The 16189-nt window shown below is 44.5% G+C and overlaps 1 protein-coding gene across 1 annotated transcript in view; it reads right to left on the bottom strand.

Annotated features, from left to right (window-relative positions):
• LOC309808834 (forkhead-associated domain-containing protein 1-like) overlaps positions 1-16189 on the bottom strand; it is a gene marked incomplete at both ends in the record, with an annotated part of 100346 nt that overhangs the window by 39323 nt on the left and 44834 nt on the right. The window contains 2 exons of the mRNA XM_082629407.1: positions 999-1122; positions 13239-13475. Coding sequence (XP_082485533.1) covers positions 999-1122; positions 13239-13475 — 361 coding nt within the window. The remainder of the gene's footprint in view (positions 1-998; positions 1123-13238; positions 13476-16189) is intronic.

Below are 16189 nucleotides of genomic sequence, written 5' to 3' on the forward strand. Positions count from 1 at the left end.
AAAAACTAACTGCCCCATATTTGGGGGCCTCTAGCCTTCTGAAATGGCCCACACTCTGTCTGTGGAGTGTGTTTCTCTCTAAAGAAATCCACTTCTTACTTTGTCTCTCACTGAATTCTTTCTGCATGAGACATAAAGAACCTGAGCTTTATTAAGTCCCGAGACCAGATGCATGATCTCGATTAAAAGATAGTGGGTTCTGAGTGGGTTCGAGTCCCAGCCCACGGGTTCAAGTCCCACCTGAGTTCCATGGTTGCACACCCACTAAGCTGGTCCCCCTTGGCCTCCCCCCTTGAAGCGCTGGCCACCACGACACACAGTTTATTTTCTCCACAGCAGCACTGCTCTCTGAAGTGGGCTTGTTTATTCATCCGTTTACTTTTATTGTCTGTCACCCCCTCCCAAATCTGTGAGTACAGGAATCTGACTGTCTTTTTTGGCTCTCCCTCCCTGGAGCCTGGAACGGGGCCTGACACCTAGAAGGAGGTCAAGAAACATGTGGAAGCAATGAAGGAATCCAGGGAATCAAAGCTCAGCCACAGCTGTGCGTTGGCTGCCCCTCTCCCAACCCAAGCCCTTTATCAGGGAACCACCTCTGATCAAATTAGAAAATGGTTTCCCTTGGGCCCAAGTGCACTCGGCTGAAATGGGTGAGACCATGGGTGCCTTAAAGGAGTGACCCCATTTTGTCCATGCTCTAGTTTGCACTCAGGCTGCTTTGTGGAACCACCCAAGCCACAAGGCGACCTGTGTTCTCCCTGGTGGGGCCAGTGCTCAGGAGACCTTGTAGCCAAGAGATACCATTCTCTCAAATATTTACCAGGCCCTGCCCTCGGAACTGGGTGGCAAGAAACCTCCACTGAGGGAGAACTCTAATGCACTGACACGGGTGATCCCTGAGGCTGCACCCAGGTCACGGGCACAGGTGCGCTGGTTGACTGGTGATGTCTGCAGGGGGAGGGCAGAAGCTCTGGGGCCTGAATGCAGAAGGGCCTCACCTGACGTGATGGCGGCGTCCCTCCTTAAGTTCTCGGCCTCGTGCTTCAGGGAGGTGATTTCTAAGTTTCTCTCAGACAGGGTCTGGCTCAGCACCTGGTTGTAGCCTTGCTGTAGGGCACTGATCTGTGGAAAGAGGCAACACACAGTCAGAGGGGGCCAGCCAGGCCTGCAGGACACGCCGGTACTTCTCCAACGTTGGGCAAAGAGTCGGGTTGATCTTGGATCGGGGTGTTGGGGAAACCAAGGTTTTCCGTTGTCACTAGTGGAAGGGGCAGGAGGGGGCCTGTTCCTTCAGTGACCACCATGTCATCGGTCCTCGAGACACGGACCTTATCTTTGTGGCCACCCAGGGGCTCCGGTGCTGCTGTCTTCCTATGACCTGTGGGTTTTCAGCCATAAATAGACCAGCTGTTGGTTCCAGATCATCCAGCACTGACTGGATGCACAGCAAAGTTCAAGAGCCGGGAGCAGGTTATGAAATGAATTCCCTCTAATGAGAATAGAGGGTAGTTTATACCTCACAGAACACTCCAGAGTTTACAGAGCCCGTTCACACATGCTACACTGATACTCGTCACAGCGTTGCTGAAGGCTGACGTTCCCATTAATGTGCGCATTTTGCAAGGGAGCCAGGTTGAGACTCAGAGAGGCGAGGCCCCCTGCTCGGGATCACGCGGCTGGTCAGACGTGGAGTCTGATTCAAACCCAGTCTTTAGTTGCCTGGTTCCTCCTTCCCAGGTGGCTCTAGGAATGAGCGTGAGAAGTTGGAGGCTGTAAAGCATGGCATGGACTCGGGAGCCGGACTGTGGCCTTCAAGTCCTGCCTCTGCCAGTTAATTGGCTTTGTGAACACAAGGAGGACACCATATTCTGTTTCCTTTTGTTCAGTCTGTATGCGGGGTGATGGTAGTCCCAACCTGATAGGATTGTTAGAAGTATTTTAATAAGTTAACATGTGTACAAGTGCTCAGATCATGCCTGGCACACGGCACAGGGGGATGAGCTGTGACGGTCCTCTCCTCTACCTACCACGGGGTGTTTTTTTTGTTTTTTTTTTTTTGCGGCACGCGGGCCTCTCACTGTTGTGGCCTCTCCCTTTGTGGAGCACAGGCTCCGGACGCGCAGGCTCAGCGGCCATGGCTCACGGGCCCAGCCGCTCCATGGCATGTGGGATCTTCCCGGACCGGGGCACGAACCCATGTCCCCTGCATCGGCAGGCGGACTCTCAACCACTGCGCCACCAGGTAAGCCCTCACGGGGTGTTTTAGCTTCAGCTTCCCTCGTGCGTCTCTGGGGAAGATAGTTGGTAATCTTTATGTGTGCATTTGCAAGCCTTGCCAGGCTCACTTAAATGCCAGTGTGGTTGTTATTAAGAGGAAATACAAGGGCTTCCTTGGTGGTGCAGTGGTTGAGAGTCTGCCTGCCGATGCAGGGGACACGTGTTCATGTCCCGGTCTGGGAAGATCCCACATGCCGCGGAGCGGCTGGGCCCGTAGCCATGGCCCCTGAGCCTGCGCGTCCGGAGCCTGTGCTCCGCACTGGGAGAGACCACAACAGTGAGAGGCATGCGTACCACAAAAAAAAAAAAAAAAAAAAAGAGGAAATACAGGAATCGTGGGTGGGAGCACCACAGGCCGGCTCTATCTATGGCTGCTGTGAGCACCCTCTAAATCCATGGATCAGAGCCCCCTCAAGGGCCGGTCCCTCTCCAGGGGTCTAGGTCTACACGTGGGGTGCGGAAGGCTCTCCATCAAATGCAACGTTGGTAAGGGCCCGAAAGTAGCTGCCAGGCCTCGGCCTCCACAGAGCAGGTACCCGAGAGGCCGGGAAAGAGAGCTGGGCCCAGAACCCCCTCCCTCTCGGTCTGATGTGGCCAGACTGCTTGTTCTGAGTGGCCAGGACTTTCCCAACTCAAGGTGCACTGTGGGCCTTTGCCCTGTGATTTTTCAGATGTCAGGCCTCAGTACTCCCACAGGGACCCATTTACTGGGGCATAAATGCTACGCAATCCGTAGACAGGACAAGAGCTAGCTTGTTTTGCTTTTCTTTTTTTTTTTTTTTGCAGTACGCGGGCCTCTCACTGTTGTGGCCTCTCCCGTTGTGGGGCGCAGGCTCCGGACGCACAGGCTCAGCGACCATGGCCCACGGGCCCAGCCGCTCTGCGGCATGTGGGATCTTCCCGAACTGGGGCACGAACCTGCGTCCCCTGCATCGGCAAGCGGACTCTCAACCACTGCACCACAAGGGAAGCCCCACTAGCTTATTCTGATAGATCAAAATGGAAGTGACAAGGAGAAGGGTGCAGTTTCTTTTCTTTTTTTAAAAATAAATTTATTTATTTTTGGTTGCGTTGGGTCTTTGTTGCGGTGCACAGGCTTATTGCAGCGCCTTCTCTTGTTGCAGAGCATGGGCTCTAAGTACACGGGCTTCAGTAGTTGTGGCACGAGGGACTCAGTAGTTGTGGCGCACGGGCTTAGATGCTCCGCGGCATGTGGGATCTTCCCCGACCAGGGCTCGAGCCCGTGTCCCCTGCACTGGCAGGCGGATTCCTAACCACTGTGCCACCAGGGAAGTCCTGGGTGCAATTTCTTTGTTCTCCTAAGGTAAGGTTGCCAGATTTAGGGGAGGAAAAAAGGATGTTCACTTAAAATAGGATTTCAGATAATGAATAATATTTTAGTGCAAATGTGTCCCATGCAATATTTGGGACACACACTAAAACGAAATTCTAAAATTCAAATTTAACTGGGTGTCCTTACTTTTTCTAGCAACCCCACCCGAAGAGAGTTCCTAAACTTCAGTCATTCATATACCACTTTCACTATTTTTCCCATGTCTCTTGGCTAGCCCCACTATAATTTCTTAGCATTTTTCGTAGAAGCAGCTCCCTTTTTAAACTTAAAAACGTGCATTAAATTAAAAATAACTGTTATAAGAGTAAATAGAGATTCAGTATCTTAAATAAAAATAATCCCTCCAAAAGAAGAAATACAGGAATTTCCCTGTTTACCATCAGGCCAGGTTGTGGGCATCACACTAAAAAAAAAAAAAAAAAAAAAAAAAGATTGGGGGGAGGTGGTGGGCATGCCCAGGTAATGGAGTTCGGGCGTGCTGATATGGCCACCAGATGGCGGTCACAGCCTTTGGTCTTGGTTTGTGTCCTTGGAAATCTTGTCATTATTACTCTGGTAGAATTAACAGATACGTCAAGGTCTCACAAGTTTTCTGACTCGTTTCATGCACCATCATGGTTCAGAGTCTAGGACATTTGGGGCAGTTACACTTATTTTTTCCCTGGGGCACCTGAGACATTATTGGGGGGGGTCTATGCTAGAAGTTGCGGGGACACAGGTCACTCTGACCCCCACTCTCCCCAAAGCTATACTTTTGCATGTTTGTGCTTTGGAAACTTTGAGTGAAAAAATTCTTTCACATCTTACTTTTCTCTGTTGGGGGGAAATACAACTTTTCCATAAAAGGTCCTTGGAACACTGAAAGTGTTTGTAAGCTCTTCTCAGCTTAATGCTTTTATTTGCATGATACCAGAGATAGAACACACAGAGACAAACTTCCAGAAGGGAAAACATACGTTCCCCTCTAAGACTCCAGTGGTTTTGACAGATTGAAAATATTTCAATCTGAGTGTCAGAGTTTTAGGATTTCGGATTGCTGGAAAACTCCAAAGAGTCTTCAAACCTCTTTGATACTTTTACTATCAAAGTAAATATCCATATTGTTTGTAATGGCATAAATTCCAAGATGTTTAATGTCTGTTAAGCTGTGTAATAAAATGGGCACTGAATCATAAGAAAGTTAAGAGTGCTAGGAGGAGTGATTCTTTCAGGATGATAATTTGGCTTCTAATTAGCACAGGCGTATAAGAGCACATGGAGGTAAGAATTTTCTAGTGATATTGTAGCGGATCGAAGATCTCTGAGAGCAAATCATTATGCACACACCTTCGGGGACCAGGGAAAACACATAAAGTAATCAGAACCATAAATCAACCTGCCATGTGGCTTACACTTCTGGTGGAATGCTCTGCAGGCAGTAGAATACTTAAGAAACTAAAATGTCAGTGGATGAAACTCGATTTGAGTTCAAACCAATGGAGCCTCTGGTTCATATATGCCTTGCTATAAAATATTCTTCTTCAGTTATAAGTGAAGCTCCAGGGGTAGGGGCGGCAACAGCATGATGCATCAGTGTAATTATTTCTAGATAATTTCTTTGTAAAAAAACATTTTTTCCCCAAGATATCGGCAGCCACTTTAAATAAAACTCAAATTGGGACCGGCTGATATTCAAAGCTATGTGGAAATTATATAATATTCTATGTCAAATATATTTCAATTATTTAAAAAAAGGTATGTGGGGAATTCCCTGGCAGTCCAGTGGTTAGGACTCTGTGCTTCCACTGCTGGAGGCCTGGGTTTGATCCCTGGTCAGGGAACTAAGATCCTGCAAGGTGCGTGGTACGGCCAAAAAAAAAAAAAGGTATGTGGGAATAATTCAGCCTCGTCCATGTACCTGAAAAAGACATGTCATTTTCTCAGGAAAGCTCTGAAATGGGAGAATAACTGAAAGGAATATTTCAGCAAAATTGGGTTCAGTTCAAGAAAAAGATGCTCATTAATGTGTCAGCTACATGTCAAGGTAGCTGTTTGCACTAATAATTCCTATAGGACCTGTTACTTTCATTGTTTTTTGAAAACCACGTTTGAAGGAGAGTCATGAGTTCATTTAAATATTAGAGCATGTATTTGTTGACTTGTTTATTCTGTCTCCCTCACTAGAGCATAACAGGGGGAAGGATCATGTCTGTCTTGTTCTCTGCTGAATTCTCAGAGCCTGGAAGAGGGCATGGCACGGGATAGGCCCCCCAAAATATTTCTTTGGATTAATGGACGGATGGATGAATAAAGAACAAACAAACAGCCACAGTCCTAACAGAGTTCTAGAAGGTTACTGGGCCCAACCTTTGCCTTCATGGAGCTTACAGTTTCCTGCTAGAATCTCCTAGGTTCACCATACACAATCTGTGTCCTTTCTAGAGCACCATTTCTAGGACTGAAACTGTGTACCTAGAATCGGTTACAGAAGGGAAAGACAGTAAACAGAGCACAAGAGAACAAAGGCCCCCAAGCACTGACTACGGTTTTTTTTTTTTTCTCTCTCTCTCTTTTTTTAAATGTTTATTTATTTATTTATACTTTTCTTATTAGTCACCCATTTTATACACATCAGTGTATACATGTAAATCCCAATCTCTCAATTCATCATACCACCATCCCCACCCCCTGCCGCTTTCCCCCCTTGGTGTCCATACGTTTGTTCTCTACATGTGTGTCTCCATTTCTGCTCTGCAAACTGGTTCATCTTTACCATTTTTCTAGGTTCCAAATATATGTGTTAATATATGATATTTGTTCTTCTCTTTCTGACTTACTTCACTCTGTATGGCAGTCTCTAGATGCATCCACGTCTCTACAAATAACCCAATTTTCTTCCTTTTCATGGCTGAGTAATATTCCATTGTACATATGTACCATTTCCTCTTTAACCATTCGTCTGTTGATGGGCATTTAGGTTGCTTCCATGATCTGGCTATTGTAAATAGTACTGCAATGAACACTGGGGTGCATGTGGCTTTTTGAATTATGGTTTTCTCTGGGTATATGCCCAGTAGTGGGATTGCTGGGTCCTATGGTAATTCTATTTTTAGTTTTTTAAGGAACCTCCATACTGTTCTCCATAGTGGCTGTATCAATTTACATTCCCACCAACAGTGCAAGACGGTCCCCTTTTCTCCACACCGTCTCCAGCATTTGTTGTTTGTAGATTTTCTGATGATGCCCATTCTAACTGGTGTGAGGTGATACCTCATTGTAGTTTTGATTTGCATTTCTCTAATAATTAATGATGTTGAGCAGCTTTTCATGTGCTTCTTGGCCAGTGGTATATCTTCTTTGGAGAAATGTCTATTTAGGTTTTCTGCCCATTTTTGGATTAGGTTGTTTGTTTTTTTAATATTGAGCTGCATGAGCTGTTTATATATTTTGGAAATTAATCATTTGTCAGTTGCTTCCTTTGCAAATATTTTCTCCCATTCTGAGGGTTGTCTCTTCATCTTGTTTATGGTTTCCTTTGCTGTGCAAAAGCTTTGAAGTTTCATTAGGTCCCATTTGTTTATTTTGGTATTTATTTCCATTACTCTAGGAAGTGGATCAAAAAATATCTTGCTGTGATTTATGTCGAAGAGTGTTCTTCCTATGTTTTCCTCTAAGAATTTTATAGTGTCTGGTCTTACATTTAGGTCTCTAATCCATTTTGAGTTTATTTTTGTGTATGGCGTTAGGGAGTGTTCTAATTTCATTCTTTTACATGTAGCTGTCCAGTTTTCCCAGCACCACTTATTGAAGAGACTGTCTTTTCTCCACTGTATATCCTTGCCTCCTTTGTCATAGATTAGTTGACCATAGGTGCGTGGGTTTATCTCTGGGCTTTCTATCCAGTTCCATTGACCTATATTTCTGTTTTTGTGCCAGTACCATATTGTCTTGATTACTGTGGCTTTGTAGTATAGGCTGAACTTAGGGAGTCTGATTCCTCCATCTCCGTTTTTTCCCCTCAAGACTGATTTGGCTATTCGGGGTCTTTTGTGTCTCCACACAAATTTTAAGCTTTTTTGTTCCAGTTCTGTAAAAAATGCCATTGGTAATTTGATAGGGATTGCATTGAATCTGTAGATTGCTTTGGGTAGTATAGCCATTTTCACAATTTTGATTCTTCCAATCCAAGAACGTGGTATATCTCTCCATCTGTTGCTATCATCTTTAATTTCTTTCATCAGTGTCTTACAGTTTTCTGCATACAGGTCTTTGTCTCCCTAGGTAGGTTTATTCCTAGGTATTTTATTTTTTGGTTGCAGTGGTACATGGGAGTGTTTCCTTAATTTCTCTTTCAGATTTTTCATCATTAGTGTATAGGAATGCAAGAGATTTCTGTGCATTCATTTTGTGTCCTGCAACTTGACCAAGTTCATTGATTAGCTCTAGTAGATTTCTGGTGGCATCTTTAGGATTCTCTCTGTAGAGTATCCTGTCATCTGCAAACAGTGACAGTTTTACTTCTTCTTTTTCAATTTGGATTCCTTTTATTGCTTTTTCTTCACTGATTGCTGTGGCTAGGACTTCCAAAACTATGTTGAAGAATAGTAGTGAGAGTGGACATCCTTGTCTTGTTCCTGATCTTAGAGGAAATGCTTTCAGTTTTTCACCATTGAGAATGATGTTTGCTGTGGCTTTGTCATATATGGCCTTTACTATGGTGAAGTAGGTTCCCTCTATGCCCACTTTCTGGAGAGTTTTTATCATAAATCAGTGTTGAATTTTGTCAAAAGTGTTTTCTGCATCCATTGAGATGATCATATGGTTTTTCTTTTTCAATTTGTTAATATCGTGTATCACATTGATTGATTTGCATATATTGAAGAATCCTTGCCTCTCTGGGATAAATCCCACTTGATCATGGTGTATGATCCTTTTAATGTGTTGTTGGATTCTGTTTGCTAGTATTTTGTTGAAGATTTTTGCATCTATATTCATCAGTCATATTGGTCTGTAATTTTCTTTTTTTGTAGTATCTTTGTCTGGTTTTGGTATCAGGGTGATGGTGGCCTCAGAGAATGCGTTTGGGAGTGTTCCTTCCTCTGCAATTTTTTGGAAGAGTTTGAGAAGGATGGGTGTTAGCTCGTCTCTAAATGTTTGATAGAATTCACCTGTGAAGCCTTCTGGTCCTGGACTTCTGTTTGTTGGAAGATTTTTAATCACAGTTTCAATTCCATTACTTGTGATTGGTCTGTTCATATTTTCTATTTCTTCCTGGTTCAGTCTTGAAAGGTTATAACTTTCTAAGAATTTGTTCATGTCTTCTAGGTTGTCCATTTTATTGGCATAGAGTTGCTTGTAGTTGTCTCTTAGGATGCTTTGTATTTCTGCGGTGTCTGTTGTAACTTCTTTTTCCTTTCTAATTTTATTGATTTGAGTCCTCTCCCTCTTTTTCTTGATGAGTCTGGCTAATGGTTTATCAATTTTGTTTAACTTCTCAAAGAACCAGCTTTTAGTTTTATTGATCTTTGCTATTGTTTTCTTTGTTTCTATTTCATTTATCTCTGCTCTGATCTTTATGATTTCTTGCCTTCTGCTCACTTTGGGTTTTGTTTGTTCTTCTTTCTCTAGTTCCTTTAGGTGTAACGTTAGATTGTTTATTTGAGATTTTGCTTGTTTCTTGAGGTGGGCTTCTATAGCTATAAACTTCCCTCTAAATCTATGGGATGCTTTTGCTGCATCCCATAGGTTTTGGATCGTCGTGTTTTCATTGTCATTTGTCTCAAGGTATTTTTTGATTTCCTCTTTGATTTCTTCAGTGATGTCTTGGTTATTTAGTAACGTACTGTTTAGCCTCCGTGTGTTTGTGTTTTTTACAGGTTTTTCCCTGTAATTCATTTCTAATCTCATAGCGTTGTGGTCAGAAAAGATGCTTGATATGATTTTAATTTTCTTAAATTTCCTGAGGCTTGATTTTTGACCCAAGACGTGATCTATCCTGGAAAATGTTCCATGCGCACTTGAGAAGAAAGTGCAATCCGCTGTTTTTGGACAGAATGTCCTACAAATATCAATTAAATCTATCTGGTCTATTGTGTCATTTAAAGCTTGTGTTTCCTTATTAATTTTCTCTTTGGATGATCTGTCCATTGGTGTAAGTGAGGTGTTCAAGTCCCCCACTATTATTGTGTTACTGTTGATTTCCTCTTTTAGAGCTGTTAGCAGTTGCCTTATGTATTGAGGTGCTGCTATGCTGGGTGCATATATATTTATAATTGTTACATCTTCTTCTTGGATTGATCCCTTGATCATTACGTAGTGTCCTTCCTTGTCTCTTGTAACATTCTTTATTTTAAAGTGTATATTATCTGATATGAGTAATGCTACTCCAGCTTTCTTTGATTTCCATTTGCATGGAATATCTTTTTCCATCCCCTCACTTTCAGTCTGTATGTGTCCCTAGGTCTGAAGTGGGTCTTCTGTAGAAAGCATATATATGGGTCTTGTTTTTGTATCCATTCAGCAACCCTGTGTCTTTTGGTTGGAGCATTTAATCCATTCACGTTTAAGGTAATTATCGATATGTATGTTCCTATGACCATTTTCTTAATTGTTTTGGGTTTGTTTTTGTAGGTCCTTTTCTTCTCTTGTGTTTCCCACTTACAGAAGTTCCTTTAACATTTGTTGTAGAGCTGGTTTGGTGGTGCTCAATTCTCTTATCTTTTGCTTGTCTGTCAAGCTTTTGATTTCTCCATCGAATCTGAATGAGATCCTTGCTGGGTAGAGTAATCTTGGTTGTACGTTCTTCCCTTTCATCACTTTAAGTATATCATGCCACTCCCTTCTGGCTTGTAGACTTTCTGCTGAGAAATCAGCTGGTAACCTTCTGGGAGTTCCCTTGAATGTTATTTGTCATTTTTCCCTTGCTGCTGTCAATAATTTTTCTTTAATTTTTGCCAAGTTGATTACTATGTGTCTCGGTGTGTTTCTCCTTGGGTTTCTCCTGTATGGGACTCTCTGTGCTTCCTGGACTTGGGTGGCTATTTCCTTTCCGATGTTAGGGAAGTTTTTGACTATAATCTCTTCAATATCTTCTCGGGTCCTTTCTCTCTCTCTTCTCCTTCTGGGACCCGTATAATGTGAACGTTGTTGTGTTTAATGTTGTCCCCGAGGTCTCTTAAGCTGTCTTCATTTCTTTTCATTCTTTTATCTTTATTCTGTTCCGCAGCAGTGAATTCCACCATTCTGTATTCCAGGTCACTTATCTGTTCTTTTGCCCCAGTTATTCTATTGATTCCTTCTAGTGTATTTTTTTTTCAGTTATTGTATTCTTCATCTCTGTTTGTTTGTTCTTGAATTCTTCTAGATCTTTGTTAAACGTTTCTTGCATCTTCTGGATCTTTGCCTCCATTCTTTTTCTGAGGTCCAGGATCATCTTCACTATCATTATTCTGAATTCTTTTTCTGGAATATTGCCTCTCTCCATTTCATTTAGTTGTTTTTCTGGGGTTTTATCTTGTTCCTTCATCTGTTACATAGCCCTCTGCCTTTTCATCTTCGCTGTCTTTCTGTGGATATGGTTTTTGTTCCACAGGCTGCAGGATTGTAGTTCTTCTTGCTGCTGCTGTCTGCCCTCTGGTGGATGAGGCTATCTAAGAGGCTTGTGGAAGTTTCCTGATGGGAGGGACTGGTGCTGGGTAGAGCTGGCTCTTGCAATGGTGGGCAGAGCTCAGTAAAACTTTAATCTGCTTGTCTGCTGATGGGTGGGTTGGTTTCCCTCCCTGTTAGTTGTTTGGCCTGAGGTGACCCAACACTGGAGCCTACCCAGGCTCTTTGGTGGGGTTAATGGCATACTCTGGGAGGGCTCATGCCAAGGAATACTTCCCAGAACTTCTGCTGCCAGTGTCCTTGTCCCTTGGTGAGCCACAGCTGCCCCCCGCCTCTGCAGGAGACCCTCCAACACTAGCAGGTAGGTCTGGTTCAGTCTCCTATGGGGGTCACTGCTCCTTCCCCTGCGTCCCAATGCACACACTACTTTGTGTGTGCCCTCCAAGAGTGGAATCTCTCTTTCCCCCAGTCCTGCCAAAGTCCTGCAATCAAATCCCACTAGCCTTCAAAGTCTGAGTCTCTAGGAATTCCTCCTCCCATTGCCAGACCCCCAGGTTGGGAAGCCCGATGTTGAGCTCAGAACCTTCACTCCAGTGGGTGGACTTCTGTGGTATAAGTGTTCTCCAGTTTGTGAGTCACCCACCCACCAGTTATGGGATTTGATTTTATTGGGATTGCGCCCCTCCTACTGTCTCTTTGCGCCTTCTCCTTTGTCTTTGCATGTGGGGTATCTTTTTGGTGAGCTCCAGTGTCTTCCTGTCGATGATTGTTCAGCAGTTAGTTGTGATTCCAGTGTTCTCGAAAGAGGGAGTGAGAACATGTCCTTCTACTCCGCCATGTTGAACCAAATCTGACTACGGTTTTAAGCAGAATTATGCACTGAGGCCAAAATTCATCAATGACCAATTGCTTTTTTATCAACTTTGTTGAGATATAATTTATGAACAAGATCAGTGGCCAATTTTAAAGTAGTTCTTTAAAACTTAAAATTTTTTTTTTTTTTTTTTTTTTGGATTTAGTTTCAGGAGGAAGGAAGTTGACTGGTAAATCCAAACATTCTGGGTGGAGAATTTTTGGTGAAATTCCCTATAAATGAACCAGCAGCTGCCTTCAGGGTTTGATAAAGGCCTCAGTGTTTGGAACACTGTGGGGTTCCTTCTCCCCATCTCCAGCTCTTTCTGGCTGGGTCCGGGTGGGTGTGAGAAGTGGTCACTGAAGCGACAGGAGTTGGGTGGAAATGCAAAGTGGGTGTGAAAGCATGAGGTGTACAAGGTGGCAGAGCTGAGCCCAAATCACATCACTGCCTCTCACTTGCTGTGCAAGCTGTAACAAGCTCCTGGGCATCTCTGAGCGTGCCTCAGTCTCCTCATCTGTAGAATGGCATCTGCCAGAAGACTGAGGTTTAAATAGCTAATGAGGGGACTTCCCTCATGGTGCAGTGGTTAAGAATCTGCCTGCCAATGCAGGGGACACGAGTTCGAGCCCTGGTCCAGGAAGATCCCACATGCTGTGGAGAAACTATGCCCGTGGGCCACAACTACTGAGCCTGCACTCTAGAGTCCGCGAGCCACAGCTACTGAAGCCCTCATGCTGCAACTACCGAAGCCCACGTGCCTAGAGCCCATGGTCTGCAGCAAGAGAAGCCACTGAAATGAGAAGCCCACGCACCGCAGTGAAGAGTAGCCCCTACTCACTGCAACTAGAGAAAGCCCGTGCACAGCAACGAAGACCCAATGCAGCCATAAATAAATACATTAAATAAGCAAATAAATAAATAAATAAGCTAATGCACCCAAAGCACCTGCACCGGGGCCTGAACATGGTAGGCACTTAATCAAATCTAATATTGTTCTTACAAGGCTAGAAACTTGCCAACCCTCCACTCCCTGGATCTGCACTCTTCACCATGCTGTGCTCACTGCCCATTTCTAACTACCCGGGTGGCTCCCCCCAGGCTCTACCTGAGAGCTGTCACCCTGTGTTGTGACCCCAAGGCCCCGACCCACTTGTCTCTGAGCCCTACCTGGTTTTTCAAGCTCTGGATCTCTCTCTGTTGGGCATCGTCCTCTTCATGCAGAACCTGAAACTTGGGCGGGATCACCCTCTCCTTCTGCCTGGAGGTGGCTGTTTCCAACAGCTTCTGCCTCAGGTTGGCCACTTGGTTCTGCAGGCTTGCTATCACGGTGTCTTTGTATTTAGATTCAAGTTCAAAATCGGAGAGACGGCTGACTTCTTTTCCCAGCAGCAGAATTATTTCATCCTGGGTGGAGGACAGATGGGAAATTTACTAGGTGTGGGTCTGGATGTAAGGCTGAGCCCATTTAAAGAAAGACAGGAAAAATATGGTATCATTCTTTGGGAAGGTGAGGGCAGGCAGGGAGGGAAAAAGCAGACTTTCAAGGCTATCTCTGTCACTTCGAAAATCTCATAGAGACAAGAATTGGGTTAAAATGAGGTAATTGTATATAGACTCCTGTAATGGATGTCTGTACCTCACAGGTACGGAAACTTTCCTTTCCCCGAGAATTAGACTTTCATATTAAGAACAACCATCCCACTTGGGAACATTTGTTGCTAGAAAGTTTACTTAGAATGATTTCATTTATAATATAGAGCCTAGCACACTGGGGACCTAGGAAAGGTACTTAGGAAAACAACATTCTGTATGACCACTTTCTGCCTATAATGAGGGTTATTTGTTTTAACTTAAAACATTCTTAACTGTTTGTTTTCCCTTTCCTCTCTTCTAATATTTCCTGCCTCTTTTGGCTATTCATGTATGAATTTTTTCCAGGTAACTCAATCAGGAAAGTAAATGAGACAGGAATAGTGATTTATTTGCATGGGCTCATGTAAACTTTCGGCTGGAAAAACAAAATTGCTGGTAGACTGTACCCACAGGTATAATTAACCCTGTCCTCCATCTCTCCAGTGAAAAAGCTCTGCAGCCAAAGAATTGGTTAGGTTTTCCAAAAAAGGAAAAAAAAATTCCCCCAAACTTCTCACCAGACGTTATCAATAAAATGTCAGAAAAACTGAAGAAGAAGAAGAAGAAGAAAAAATTCCCCAGAGGCCTTTTCCAAAGCAGTCACGGGAGGAGGTAAACGGGCAATTTCTGGGCCAGCTCATTCCCAGGAGAGCCTTCCAGTCAGCCTCACGACCTGCTAGCTCCGTGACCTGGGGCAGGACAGGGTCTCGCTCATGAGAAAGCCTGTCTGACATTGCCAGCTGCTGCCAGGGGCCTTCCTTTGGGTCCTTGTGAAAGTTGGTGGCAAAACTTCAAGAGAGAGCATCAGACATATTCCCTACTCCTGGGCAGTTTCCCCTGTTTCACCCTGTTATGATCAGCCAGGTGCTTATTCATTTTTCATGCAACAAACATTCATCGGGCAGCAACTAAGTGCCAGGCCCCGTGCCAGTGCTGGAATATAAGAAGTTTGCAGAGGGCAGTGGACAGCTGTGGGTTCTGCTTTCCTGGTGAGGGTCCCCTTGCCCTTCTGGAGGGAGCATTCCTCCTTCCATGGGGTCTGGGTAGGATTGTCAGTCATGTGCCCTGCTCCTTCTTGTCCCGCCTCCCCATGTGCATGTGGCCCAAGCTGGTCAATCAGAGATTTCACACATCGATTACAGAGGGAGAGGATCTTGCCTTCTTTTGGATCATAAACTTTAAATATGTAGGCTTGTTTGCCTGAGTTTGTCTTTTCTGACACACAAAGCCAGCCTTATGTAGAAAGCCAGACTCTGAGGGAAACAGAGGGGAGAGGTTGGTAGTGGGGAAGTGTTCTGATGACATTATTCAAGCTCCTGGATCTAGCCATACCTGAAGCTAGTGGCCCTTTAAATTTTCCAATAAGTTGAGCTAATCGATGCTCCCCCTCAAGCTAATTTGTTTATTGTCACTTGAAGGAGTCCTGGCAAGTCAGGGTATAAACGACTTATAAAGAGAAAGAATTCTTTCTATTATAAATAGAAAAAATGATAAATGGCTTATAAACATTTTCTATAAATAGAAAAAATTATAGTGGTTGCACGATATTTCCGAGTTAAAATTGAGGCAGGTTGAAAAATGGCAACAAATACTTTGCAGTTTTGCCATCCAGTCTATTTCCCCACCCTCTAGTCTGGGCTGGCCCCGTGACTTGCTTTAACCAATGGAATGGAGTGGAAGTGATGCTGCATGATCTCCAGGCAAGTTCTTACAGGCTGTGCAGCTTCTGCTCTGGCCCCCTGGGAACCCCGAGACCACCGTGCTGTGATGAAAAACCACATGCACAAAGGGGCGCACCAGTCCAGGCGTCCTGGCTGAGGCCCTAGATGTGGGAAGGAGGCCAATGGAGACCGACCACCAAACTGGCCAAGCCAGCGGCTGACTGAGGCCGCATGAGTGAGGCCAGAGGACGCGAGCAAAGGAACCTTCTAGGTCAACCCATAGATTCTGGGGAATAATGAATTGCTGTTGGAAGCCGCTAAGTTTTGGGATGGCTTGTTACACAGCGATAAATACAGAATCTGAGTGTGGCTTCTCGCCTTTCTGCAACATTTTTCAGAGTCTGGTCCCAGGATGCCTGGTTGGAACCCCCTGCCTCCTGAAGGTTTGAATTTCCGTGTCTGACAAGAACCCCAGGTAGGTCTGCTCCTCACAAACTCTGAGAATTGCTGCAGGAGCAGGCCCTGGCCCTGAAGGAAAGCGAGATATTATAGACTGCTTCTTTTAGAGTAACTTTCGAGTCGTGTCTGAGTGGGGAGAAATTGACCTGGGCCCTTCCCAGGATGGCTTGAATCCACCTGTTCTGCTCGCATACCTGCTTTAAACCTCTCTGGTTCTTTAACGAGTCTCTTGGCCCAGGCCTCCCTGACTTCAGGGCTCAATTCCTCCTGCTAGGAACGTGTTTTTGCGTCACTGTCCCATCACTGAAGGTTGACCAAGTGATTACTGTGTGGGAGTTAGAAGTACCCGCTGAGAAGCTAACCAGA

This window comes from Mesoplodon mirus (assembly GCF_964341445.2).
Source record: "Mesoplodon mirus genome assembly, chromosome: 7".
NCBI classification, from domain to species: domain Eukaryota; kingdom Metazoa; phylum Chordata; class Mammalia; order Artiodactyla; family Ziphiidae; genus Mesoplodon; species Mesoplodon mirus.